Source organism: Nelusetta ayraudi, unplaced genomic scaffold (genome assembly GCF_046127955.1).
Source record: "Nelusetta ayraudi isolate G7.1 ecotype Tasmania unplaced genomic scaffold, CSIRO-AGI_Nayr_v1 ptg000058l, whole genome shotgun sequence".
Classification (NCBI taxonomy): domain Eukaryota; kingdom Metazoa; phylum Chordata; class Actinopteri; order Tetraodontiformes; family Monacanthidae; genus Nelusetta; species Nelusetta ayraudi.
The window spans coordinates 2,298,480-2,311,420 of NW_027466108.1; the positions used below are offsets into that span (position 1 = coordinate 2,298,480).

A 12,941-nucleotide genomic window follows, 5' to 3' on the forward strand; every position below is an offset into this window, starting at 1 on the left:
TTTTAAGAGGATAATCCAGAAGTGGGGCAAACTGGTTGCTGAGCTGAACTGCTTAAGACAAAAAGATGTCAGCCAGGGCAGTGGTCAGTGGAGGATATTGTTTCAGCGTTGTTGTTTATTAGCGGGCAAATGCTATGCGCTATGACAAAAATGTGTAAGGGACCCAACTTGTGTTTACAAAATATATATTTACGCTAACCATGTGTGCAGATGTATCCAAACAATTCCAATCAGTCATTGTAATTAAGAACAAAACGTTTTATTCAAATTAAAAGAACTAGACGAAAGGTTAAATCATTCAGAACATTGTATTCATAGAATATCTATACATCGTCATGATTAACAACAGACCAAAAGGAGAAAACATACAAATGGAGGATGAAGAAAATTCAGTGAGCGATATTGCACTTTGTTTCTAAAATGTTTCAGATCCCGTTTCTCAGGTTGTTGTTTTTTTTTCTGAACATTTCAGTTCCTGCCTTCATCAGGACAGGAGTTTAGCTTAGTTTTTGACACTGGACTACTCTAAGGCCAAACTAAAAAAAACAAAACAAAACAAAAAAAACTATGGAATTGACCTGATACAATTGCAAGAGCTTGTGTGGAAGCTTCCCTAAGATTCAATCCAAGCGAACAAAAGTAAAACTGCAAACTAGCGGGACCAGAACAAACAGTTCACTGTATGGAAGGAGCAGTTTGGCTGCCGTCCCATGACACCTAAATGTTTCTCAGAGTCGGGGGAGGGGTGCTGATCAACAGCTGCCACCCCCAGGCCTGAGGGGATCACAGAGGTCTGGGGGACAAAACAACTCAGGAAGGGTTGCTAGATGAACTCTGGGCCAGACTGACGCCCTAAATTACATGTTTAAACAAAAGTCAACCCTCATCGTCTTGAAAAAAAAAAAAAAAAAAAAGATAGATAGATAGATATAGATGGACACGTCTGTCCAGGATAACATTTTGTGATAACACTCCGCTTCCCTTTTTGTCCATTTGAATAAAAACAAAAGTTTTACAACATGACATACAGATGCATACAAACAATATGACAAGAGTTAACGAAGACGCAAAAAGAAAAAAAAAAAATCAAAATCAGATCTTTTTCTGTATCAAGGCCACTATAGTAAGACCACTTTTATAGTCTGCAGCTTGTCGATTACTGTCAGAAGCTGTACATTTAGTTGCGGCTGGATCTTAACATGAGCATGCAAACATAGGCGCGCGCGCACACACACACACACACACACACAATGCACATCCTACAAACTGGTGTCTGCTACGTCTAATGTAAACTTGGGGAAGAAAGTAGCTGAAAACAAACTGGACAATGCATGAAACACGGAACACTGCTTTACTAAAATGAAAGCTGATTACAAGCCGAGTACCAATTGTTGTTCCAGACCTTCGCCTTCAATAGCTATTTGTTTTTTCTTATTTTCTTATAAAAAAGTGCTTTTCTTTTTTCCCTCCCCCCAACTATGCCAGCCTTGTGTTGCAGGTGGTCTCATGTGTTGACTGAGTTAGAAAACCAATGTATTACTCATGTCAACCTACGACTACTTGTTCTGACCAATCTCAACACAAGCCTGGCAGAGTCCCCAGAGTTTGCTTCTTTCATGTGGAAGCAGTACGTCTTTTTTTTTTTTCTCCATATTTTTTTTTAAATAGCTAGTAATCCGGCTTCACTGGTCTGGTAAAGATGTTTGTCGGATGAAATGGGCAAGTGCAGGAGGACAAAAAGGGAATGTGTTTAATCTCAGGAAGCTGCCTCGCTTTCCCGCCCGGCTAGTCTCTAGTTTTGTTAGTTCAAAAAGAAACAGAGAGAAAGAGAGAGAGAGAGAGAAAGAGAGAGGGAAAAGAGCCTCTTCCTCATTTTTAACAGTGCAATTTAAAATAAAAAGCGATAACCTTTTTTTTTTTTTTTTTTCTCTTTTTTCCAACAGTTTGGCAAATGAGAAGACCACCTGAGACAGTGCTTGTTTTGGGCAGTTATGCAAGCCTGGCATGCCCTGAGATAAGGAGTAGAGGAGCTGCAGGCAGTTCAGGTGAGGCGAGTCCCCCTCTCGTGTACCACCCGCTTTCTCTCCCAAACAAATTCTTTCACACACAGACTCACACGTCTCTTCGACTACAGTTTTTTTTTTTTTTTTTTTTTTGTTTCGGGTTTTTTTGAGTGGCAAATGCGCGTCTGCAACCCTCCTATTCCAAATCCAGAGCAACCACAATACAAAAAGGCTAAAAAGCTATTCTATGAGTGGAGCTAATTACGAAAAGAATGACAGAACAAAAACCAAAAGAGAGAGGAGGGAAGCCGCACTCGGATCCAAGCAGAGGAGGCAAAAACATCTTAAAGGGCTTCCAGATGGACAGCGTGTGCTGCAGTTGTGGGTAGCATCCAGTCTAGTTGTGAAAAGTCACTGAGTGAGGAAAATTTGTAAGAAGAAAAATAAAGTTCTAAAAAAAAAAAAAATCAGTGCATTGTTCTTGTACTTTTCAGGGGTTTTTTTCCCGAAAAAAGGAATCCTGTTCTCAGCATTGCTCAAAAAGTCACACGGATGTAAGTCTTCAAAGTCAAGCCGGCAGTCTAGTTTTGCGTCGCCTGCCTGGCGCATTCAAGCTGAAAACAAGCTATTAGTGATTTTCTTTTCAATTCTCATCGAGAGGAACCACACAACAAGTACAGAATAAAAATGTGCAAAACAAAATCCCAAAATGAAGCAGGAGGAAATAGTCTTTGCTTGGTAGGTGACCGCCACTGCTTTCATTCACAGTCTGCGGTGGTTGGAACATGGTTATTTTTCGGTCTCCATTCCATTTTCTTCAGTCGAGTCTGCTGCGGCGTGGACTCTCACCCTTTGTGTTAGGAGCCACGTCCTTATGTGCCATGAGTACTGAAGAAACGCGGTCTGGAGAGGAGCTTGGCAGGTCAATCACGGCTGATTCTTCCTCACCCTTGTCAAGGTTATTTGCAGGCCTATCGCTACGAGTGGGGCCTCTCAAACAGAAAGAGAATGTGGTTCTGTTCATGTCCTACCCTCAGTCAGATGACCCAGGAGGGTAGCAGCACCCCAAACCTGTGATTCTTGTATCACGCTGAGGGCAGGTGAGGCGGATCTGTCCAACTTAACGGTAGATTTTTTTTTTTTTTTCTAGGTTGGTTGGATGGGTGCTTTTCTCTCAATGTGGACAGCGGCTCGTCTACATGGTCGTTTGAGAAAAATGATCAGAGCCTGGCCTTGCAAGCAGGTTTCTTCCAACTCCCCGGACGCTCAGGGGGTATCCAGTGATCACTTCATTCAACGTGACGGACAGGTGTCGAGCCTGCGCTCCTCAGTGCGGCTGACGTGATCTGGGTTGGGGTCAATCTGTGGGGACAGCAAACAAAAAAAAAGGTCAAGAATCTGTATCTGTAAATGGGAAAGGGGAACTGAGAGTTGTGCTCTTCTTCACTTGCTGCCTACCTCAGAGTACAGAGGTGGAGGCTGGAAGCGGAACTCGTGAATGTACGCGAAGAGCGGTCCGTCCAGCTCCTCGCGAGCCGCTGGCACGTCCAGGGTGCTCTGCCTCTGCTCTTCGGTCACAATTTCTGCATAGCTTGGAGGAGCTGCCGGGCAGGAGCAAAACCAAGTGTTAGCATTGGAAAAGGACTTCACACCAAGTGGATTTATGAATGCAAATGGAGTGCAGGTGATCCAACTCACCCTCAGGCCTCTCGGGAAGACCCATGCCCAGCCAGCTCATGCTGCACTGGCTGCTGACGCTGGAGGTCCGGGAGCCAAAGGGGTGGAGGGGGATGGTTCCGATGACCAGGGGCAGGTTCAAGGACAGGTTGATTGCCCCAGGTATGTCCACATACACCTGCCATATGGACATCAACGAGGGGTTTACAACATGCAATTCATTCTAAATGTCAGCAAGTTCAGTGCTGGGTATGGTAAAAAAAAAAAAAAAAAGAAGCCTCTGGAGCTGAGCACTCAGCGTGAAATGAACATCTTTTAAATCCTTTATGAGATAAAACCATTTTTCTCTCTGGGTTAAACAACCGACACAGTCATTGTGCAATATGTGGGTCAGTGCCTCAACGAAGGTTACGGGATAGAGCAGCCGCCGTCTGCTGCCTGTCTGTTTGCCAGGTAAAGAGGTTATAAGCACCCTCTAGGCAGGAGTTACTAAAGATACTCTGGCCTAATGGTCTTAGCAGCATGTGGAGAGAACACCTGGTGCAATCGAAGAGGGAGCTGAGTCAGCTGTGCCCTGGACCTGGACAGGGCGCTGGCTTATAGGGAAATATCGACTCTGTGCCAGTAGTGGTGCGGAGTAATGATTGTACGGGCTAGAAAACATTTTAGACAGTATCAATGCCTACATGGCTACATCTTAAGCCAGGTTTGACGGGTGTCGAAACAAACAGCCAAAATAGAAAATGCTAAAACAGAATGGGATGATTCTCACCATGAGGGAGTACTCCACTCGGATGATGCTGCAGTCCAGGATGGAGGGTGACACGGGCGGGATCTTCAGCATCTTGCCGCTCCAGGTTTCTGTTTTGCCCGAGGACAATGACTCTCCCCGCAGGTTGGCCACCAGCTGCTTCACCTCCTTCATCTTCCCTTTGGCATAGAAGGTCTGGGTCTGGTAAATGGCCGCCTTTGGCACCACCATGCGGGACGAGCAGTTCTCAATCTCTGCAAAGATCTGGATCGACTCTCCTGAAAGGGTCAAAGGGACGAGATGATGGATCAATACATGCTTGGACACACCAAAATCTTTTCATTCATCCAGTCAATGTCATGACTTGTGTGATGCTTTCGCCAGCGGTGGTTTATAGATAGCTTTAATAAGCTTAGAAATCATGAACTCTATCTCACCTGGGGTGTATCCTTTCCTTTCGATTTTGGCACTTAGGGAAATAGGACCTGAGGTGCAGAACCAACAGCACAGCGTTTTGTCTTTTGTGCCAGCCTGTGGTGACTGAAAAAAAAAAGAGATGCATTCTTAATACCAACATTGCCATCAACTCATCTTCCTATTGGCCGGGATCAAACAGAGAGTTGTGTCAGAACTCACCAGCAATAATGGAGTGTTGATGTCAATGTGCTCAAACACTGTAAATTCTTTCTTGGTCTTCATGGGCAGGAGCCATGGCCGGTGGAGTTCTGCCTTTACCCAATAGCGTACGCTGCCATGCTTCCCTTCGAAAGAGGTAGCCAGAGGTCTGCAGCATAGACAAGAAGATCAATGAATAAAGGCTTTCATTTTTTTCCAGCCAGAAAATGAAAATTGTTTAAATTCAGGTAGTGCGACTCACGTCTGTGGAAGCTCAAAGCTGAATGCATACTCATATCTTCCTGAATGGATAGTGGTAAGTCCCTCCTCAGAGTTGTCATCGTCTGAAACACAAGGAGGACAATATTCCAAACAAATGTATACCGTACCTGTTTAAAATGCTCTACGTAGGCATCTGAAAGTCATACCAAAAACATAGGGTGGGGGAGACAAAAGAGAATAAAAGGGAATTTACTAACAAGTCTCGCTTTTTTTTTTCTTTCTTTTTTTTAATGAACGTATGTATGTATTGAGTGAAAAGCAGCAAGCAGCTGTTTAGAGCACACCACACAAGTTGCTAGAGGTTTATGGAACAAGCCTTAACGGTTATGCTAGCCACTGAACAAAGAACTGAACCGGCCTGAAGTGGGGATATAAAAAAAGATATATTTAAGGGGATAGTAAAATTATTGTAATTTATCATGTTCTGCTTATGTGTCCCAGTGTACGTCCATATTGTTTTTCATTCATTCAGTCACTGCTGCGGAGAAAGGGGGAACCACGGCCAGTTAACTCGGCAATTAATATGACGGTCGCTATGACTATTATTTTTCTAAATTGGGAGGATAAACAGACTAGCGCTTTAGTCGCGACAGGCAGGGTGTGCTTCTGCCAGCTCAGCACTCCCTCCCCATAGCAGCGGCAGCCGCCGCCGTGTGGTAAACAAGTGCGGAGCTGTCAGTCAAACGGCAGACTCCAGCAGGAGGAGACCGGCCCAAACCGGTGCGAGCAGCTTCTCACAGCCGCTCTGCTCTCATTACGCATTCACTGTGCGACACAGCAGCCGCTCCAAGGAGCCGGTGTAGGCTGGTGCAGCTTTCATTCATTCCGGCTTCATGTCATTTTCCATAAGCCTCGTGAAAAAAATTCACAAATAAATACGCGAATGAAACGTCTTCGTTGTTTTTAAATGAAAATCGCAAAAGGCGTTAGCTGCATTGCGACTTTTTAATGCATCATGCACTTCCGGCTACTGCTAAAATATTTGCTCTATGATGTACAAAATTACTATTACGGGCTATTAATACTTACTACTATTACTGGCAACATATTTCCCCCCATTTAGACCGCGAAATGATACCAAATTAATATTAAATAAACAGAAAGAAGCATTAGACTAAAATATAGGTGAATATAAAAATGCAAAGTGAACTTAAGTTTTTTTTTGTTTTTTTTTTTAATTATTATTATTATTTCATCGTCAGCCTGTCTGATGGCGCAGATACCTGCGGATAACGTCGATTCTGTTATTAATCTGCTATTACACTGAGACACACCATTCGTTTAACGTATTATACACGACAGTTGCCAGTCAGGTGGTAACCTCACTGCAGCTTGTAATATGGCATTAAAAGCAAACAAACGTCGAAAGGAAAAACGCTTCAAAGGACAAACTTTTTGAGTTAATTAAAAGTTGCAGGATATTCGGTCATCTCTGCAAGTGGAGTGATGTCATCGGGCACACATGAGCACCTAAGCCAATGACACGCGAGAACGGGAGTGGGTTAGCGCTTAGCCCCGCCTCCCCCAGGTCCAGTTCTCTGAACAGGATTGAACCGCTTTGAACAATGGGTGGAAACTTAAGAGAAGCGACAAAGAAAGACCTTATTTTTATATTCTGGTGAATTGATATTTTTAAAAGAACATCACAGACACACACCCAGACTATTGCTCTATCGTCCAGTGTCTCGGAAACGACGAATTATTCTCGTTTTACCCTTTAAAATGTGAGAAAAACAGTTCCTTGAGCTCCTGTCATTCATTCTGACACCTGGACACAAACAAGTAGGCTAACCACGGTGATGCACCCGTCCAAAGTTACCATTTGCATTCGTGCTACACCGCAAAACAAATCAGAAATATATGTTTGTTTTTTTCCCTCCCTGTGCGATGTGCTTCATAACCTTCTTACTGTTTTATGACAATCTAGAGGGCAACTAAGCAGCGAGCCCCATCTTCACCCAGCACAAAGAGCAGCATCCAACAAGCCAGTTAATGCACAACTTCTACTAAAAATATATAATAATAATAATACAAATAAAAAAAAACACTCCTTACCTCTCTCATGCCCAATTAAAATGTCTCTGTGGTTTAGATATTCCACTTCTTCCGTGTAGTTTTGCGTGTAGGCAGTGTTGGATCCAGCGTTTCTCGATTCAGTCCAACGAACTTTTGCAAATCCTTTGGCGTGGATTTTGAGAGATTTCACTCGGATTTCTCCGGTGACTTCGATGATAACCCTCCCTGAGACACAGTCCCCGCTCGAGAACACGGGGACATTGCTGTCATTGAGACAGTCGTAGCTTACTGTGAAGCTCTTCACCTTTCCTAGCACCATGATGGAAAGATATAGGCTACCTCAAAATCAAAAAAAAAGTCTATGAAAAAATAATCTCATATGAAAAAAGGGAGATGCAGTGTGATGACACTGATCAGTATCTCTGCCCTGCAAAAGCAGGAGGTACGATCAGTGGCTTCTCTGCAGGCAGTTCATTGAGATGTGCGATGGCTGAATAACAGCAAGGGATGCTGTTATCATCCGCCTCTCTGCGAGTTGGTCTCCAGTCAAAGACAAGGAAACCCCCGCTGCTCGGCTCACTTTAAGCGAAGGGCTGTGTGGAAAAACAACATTGTGCGCATGCGCGGAGCTTCGCTGCCCCCTCCTTCCGCCTTCTGGAACAAGGCAGAGAGGTATGGCACTGTGCCAGTTGACAAGTTTGGTCAAACAGCTGAAAGACTGCACAAAGAAAGATTCGTCTGTCAAGATAAATATGTGACATTTTTGAAGATAATTTTCTATACATTCACAACTAATACAGAAACAAACATATACTGAATTTTTAGTAGCACTGAAACTTTCCAGACCTACTGTATTAACACGAAGCAAGCGATGTTTACCAAATTAATCTGAAAGAAAGATAGTCCGGAATAACTACTTTTACCCACCTGTTATGTAAATATTAATAAAGATTAATTGCACATTGTCCACACAGAACCATCTATCATTGCAGTTCATATGAAACTTCTTGTCTCGATTTTGGAATTGTTTTCGTTGTATTTTATGACTATTGTATTATTATTATTATTATTATTATAAGTAATATGTCTCGTTATTGCATGAAGATTAATACGGATTCATGTACGTTTGGGTTAAGAGGTAGCTAATGTTGAAAACTCTGCGGCTTTGAATCGCCACCTGGTGGTCATGGTGGCTTTTATTGAGTCACCTGTTGATTCATGCAGCCCCATCACCGTCAGTCATTTGAAAAAATGGGTCTGAACACTAAACTCTAAACAAATCTCACATGTTTAGCTATTTAAGTGCGAACATCAGTTTATCAGGAGAAAAAAAAAACACTCTACAGTCAGGATGAAACGCCATATCTACCTGGGACTGCATTCATTTATTTGTTTGTTTCAATTGCATATAAATGGACACTAGTGTAAATACAAATGTAAATATAAAGGATTTAGCATAACTGATAATTTGCATCCATAGTCCCCCTGCAGGTCTAAAGTACATATTAGTCAGACTATGTAAACATGTACATGTAATTGAATCATGCAGTTAAATTAGATTTTAAAACGTATTTTGCACCCACAATGAAACATTATGTGAACTATTTTAGGAGTTTATTCTATAATCAAACGTAATTTAAAAACAGAGAAATTACCTACATTTTAGATATCTGAGATTGTTAGAGTAAAAAAAAAAAACTATATATAAAACTATTTTATATCTGTATTCAACATGTACTTTGTATTTTTTCTGGGAGTATGAATTTTTTTTATGAAACTATAATTTCGTAATTTTCCTCAGAGATCTAATTTTTTTTTTCTCTCTGATAATTGCAGTTCAGAGATGTTTTAAGTACTTATTTTAGAATAAATGCTGCCCTCTTGGGGTTTTACTTCGTCATTACACGTTTTATTATGCGCCGTTCATATCACAACAATCCAAAGTTGTTAATTTATATCTGTCTTGTTTAGTAACATTATACTAATGTATGTTTTGTTAATATGTTTGTGCATAAATGTATAAAAGATAAATAGGCTTCATTTAATTAATTAATTAATTCAATTTATGCGTAAATTAAATAAAAGAAATGCAATGCTTTTATTTTGAAAGGGTGGTCGACCACAGGAAGTTTTCATCCAGTAAGCGCCGAAGGTTTGGAGTTTGGCAGCGTCTGTCAGAATTGTAAAAATGTTAGCGCTGATATTTCTTTTTCCCTACTTCGCTCCGAGTCTTTGCCTAAGTGGCACAAGACCCAACATTGTGATGGTGATGAGCGATGCATTTGTAAGTACGAAGCGAGCTTCAGCACAGTTAGAGCTTTGATTACTATATATCTACATCAACGAGAAATTGTACTTTAAGGCTTTTTTTCTTTTTTTTTTCTTTTTTTAAATGATTGAAAACAGTAAGACATACTGACAGGCTTGCCACACTTGACCTGTTAAATGGGAATCGTGTTTCTGAATGCCATTTTTGTCTTTCTGCAGGATGGGAGGTTAACTTATGATCCTGGCAGCAGAGTTGTGCAGCTTCCATTCAGCAACTATCTGAGGGAGCTGGGCGCCACATTCCTCAACGCTTATACCAACTCACCAATCTGCTGCCCCTCAAGAGCAGGTTGTCCTCTGAGATGTTTGAGTATAACATAGATTGAAAGCACAAAAATCACTGAATGGCGATGCTGAGTGGTGAATTCAAATACATTTGAACTGTCCTCAGCAATGTGGAGCGGTCAGTTTGTCCACCTCACTCAGTCGTGGAACAACTACAAGTGCTTGGAAGCCAACACAACAACATGGATGGATTTGCTGGAGGCAAACGGGTATCTAACCAAGATGATGGGAAAGCTGGACTACACGTCAGGAAGTCACTCTGTGAGGTGGGGATTCGACTTTCAGGCACAGCAGCAAGTGTGGCTGTATAGTTCTACACGAATAAATAAGCTTTCAACATGCATAGTGACTGAGGCTTGACACTTCACATGAATGTAAACTTGGACGCTGTTTTCCTGAAGTTGCAATGATCAACTTCTTGTCACATGGTCTTTGTTCTGCTTTTGTGTTTGTGTCTGTGTGTTTCTGCCGCTCCTCCAGTAATCGGGTTGAGGCATGGACTCGAGACGTTCAGTTCCTCTTGCACCAAGAGGGCAGACCGGTTACGCAACTCGTTGGGAACATGTCAACCGTAAGGATCATGAGAAAAGACTGGGAAAACACAGACAAAGCAGCCCAATGGATCCACCAGAGAGCACGGTCCTCAAACCAGCCGTTTGCCCTGTACCTTGGCCTCAACCTTCCTCACCCCTATAAAACCGAGTCCCTGGGACCCACTGCTGGGGGGTCCACCTTTCTTACATCACCATACTGGCTTGAAAAGGCATTTTCTTTTTCTTCAAAGAAATATATACATATTCAACATGACTGATGTTAAAACAACATGACCAGATGCTGAAAGTACATTTCTTTATTGTATACTTAGGTGTCTTCAGAACTCATCACTGTTCCCAAGTGGCTTCCAATGGCCGCCATGCACCCTGTGGACTACTACTCTACCGTCACTAAAAATTGCAGTGGCTTTTTTACTGAAGAGGAAGTGAAACGCATTAGGGCTTTCTACTACGCCATGTGTGCTGAGGCTGATGCCATGCTGGGTAAGTGGACAGAAGAAAACATGTTGTACAAGGTATGGGATCTTGAAGAGCAGAACACTGTCACTTTGAACTCAATCTTAATTTTTAGACTCAGAGGGAGTCTTAAATTAAAACCAAATAGTCAAAGATAATAATTTTAGAATTTTAGAAAGGTTTGCATCCGGTTTAAAATATTTAAATCTGCACTGTAGATAAAGAAACTGTGCTGTTCACTTTTCTAACATGTTGTCTCCATTTACCAAAATAGCCTTTGATCATTTTGAGTCATCTGTGAAACAAACTTTTATAAATAAAGAATACTGACAATACCAGAAGAACGACTCTTTTCAATGGTTAATTCAGTGCATTTCAGAACATTTGAATACTTATAAATTGCTGATTCATTTCAACAAAAAAAGCATTTATGTGGAATCATTCATTATTGTTATGTTTAGCAAAGTTTCCTTTGTTGTTGTTTTTTTAAATCAACATATTTAAATCTATCTGCTCTACTTGATCAGTATCAAAGTAATCCCTCAATTTTTTTTTTTTTTTTTTTTTTACAATCAAATATGTGCTAAATTTTCACACCAGGTTTGGTCAGTAGTGACTTTGCTTTCATTATGTTTTACCACTACTCCATTATGTACCACAATGCTGACTCTGATCCACTTGTCTGTTCTGTCAGGTCAGGTGATTTCCGCACTAAGGGAGACACGCCTGCTCAACAACACTGTTGTGATCTTCACAGCTGACCATGGAGAGCTTGCTATGGAGCACCGACAGTTCTACAAGATGTCGATGTATGAAGGCAGTTCCCATGTTCCCCTGATGATCATGGGACCTGGCCTGATGTCTGGCCTGCAGGTCAACCAGCTTGTGTCTATGGTTGATCTCTATCCAACTGTCCTAGGTAAGAAACGTATAAAGCACATACGTTTCAACCCTTTGTAAGCATAATACCTCATTAAAATGTCAGTTAAACGGTAAAATGAAGAACTATCAAAAAATATTACAAAAAACTATAAATTTTATCACTTTAACGAGATGGAACACATTTTTTTTTAATATATTACAGATATTGCTGGTGTTGCAACAGCAGGAAACCTCAGCGGCCACTCGCTCCTTCCTCTTGTGTCTAAAGCCAGAGATTTTACCAAGAGACAACGTCCAGATTGGGTTCTGAGTGAATACCATGGTTGTAATGTGAATGCTTCCACATACATGCTCAGAAAAGGTCGCTGGAAATATATGGCATATGCAGATGGCCAGAGTGTCCCTCCACAACTTTTTGGTGAGTTCCTAGCTCCAGAAACTCAGTTAATCACTTCAATGTGTTTTAAATTAAAACAAAAAACAATCTATCATACATTAGAGCATTAAAAGGTTTGCTGACTTTCTGAAATTTCTGTATTTTACAGACCTGACCTTGGACAAGGAAGAACTTCATAATGTGCTTCATAAATTCCCAGATATACATGCAAATTTGGATAAACTACTGCGTAGCATTGTTGATTATCCTGAAGTTTCCAAAAGTGTCCATCTATACAATAAGAAGGAATTTGTAACTTGGCGCCACAGTTTGGGCAGAAATTACAGCCAAGTCATTGCTCACCTCAGATGGAATATGGATTGGCAGAAAGATGCATTAGCCAATGAGAGAGCTGTTGACAAGTGGCTCCATGACATTTTGTGACACATTATGGTTTTTAGATTTTGTTTTTGTTTATGTATGAGCTGGTCTCATAACAAACTTGTGTGATTCTTTTTTGCATTGAATATTGCGGAATGATGTGGATTCCACGGGACTAGAAAATAAAAATAGAGAGTAAATAAAGCGTAAATTTAAATTTAAAGCATAAATTATACTTGTTTTGTTTCAAACAGACTTCAAATGCTGTAAAACAACTAATACCATTGAATAACTAAATAACTTTCAATAAACAATTGCTGTTTATCAATGTACCC

General features: G+C 41.2%; 2 protein-coding genes and 1 long non-coding RNA gene across 3 annotated transcripts in view; 1 reads left to right on the forward strand and 2 right to left on the reverse strand.

Annotated features, from left to right (window-relative positions):
• LOC142896955 (uncharacterized) overlaps positions 1 to 12,941 on the reverse strand; it is a 525,186-nt gene that overhangs the window by 486,578 nt on the left and 25,667 nt on the right. The gene's annotated exons all lie outside the window — the stretch shown is intronic.
• arrdc3a (arrestin domain containing 3a) lies at positions 244 to 7,913 on the reverse strand. Its single transcript, XM_076038847.1, has 8 exons — positions 7,384 to 7,913; positions 5,309 to 5,390; positions 5,068 to 5,215; positions 4,869 to 4,971; positions 4,453 to 4,709; positions 3,702 to 3,858; positions 3,462 to 3,604; positions 244 to 3,365 (listed from the first exon to the last, which is right to left on the reverse strand). The coding sequence occupies exons 1-8, from the start codon at positions 7,661 to 7,663 to the stop codon at positions 3,297 to 3,299; spliced, it is 1,239 nt and encodes a 412-aa protein (XP_075894962.1). The 5' UTR covers positions 7,664 to 7,913; the 3' UTR covers positions 244 to 3,296.
• Positions 9,458 to 12,934, forward strand: arsk (arylsulfatase family, member K). The gene is made up of 8 exons (XM_076038897.1): positions 9,458 to 9,628; positions 9,832 to 9,961; positions 10,064 to 10,223; positions 10,438 to 10,720; positions 10,823 to 10,994; positions 11,662 to 11,886; positions 12,052 to 12,267; positions 12,395 to 12,934. The coding sequence occupies exons 1-8, from the start codon at positions 9,533 to 9,535 to the stop codon at positions 12,667 to 12,669; spliced, it is 1,557 nt and encodes a 518-aa protein (XP_075895012.1). The 5' UTR covers positions 9,458 to 9,532; the 3' UTR covers positions 12,670 to 12,934.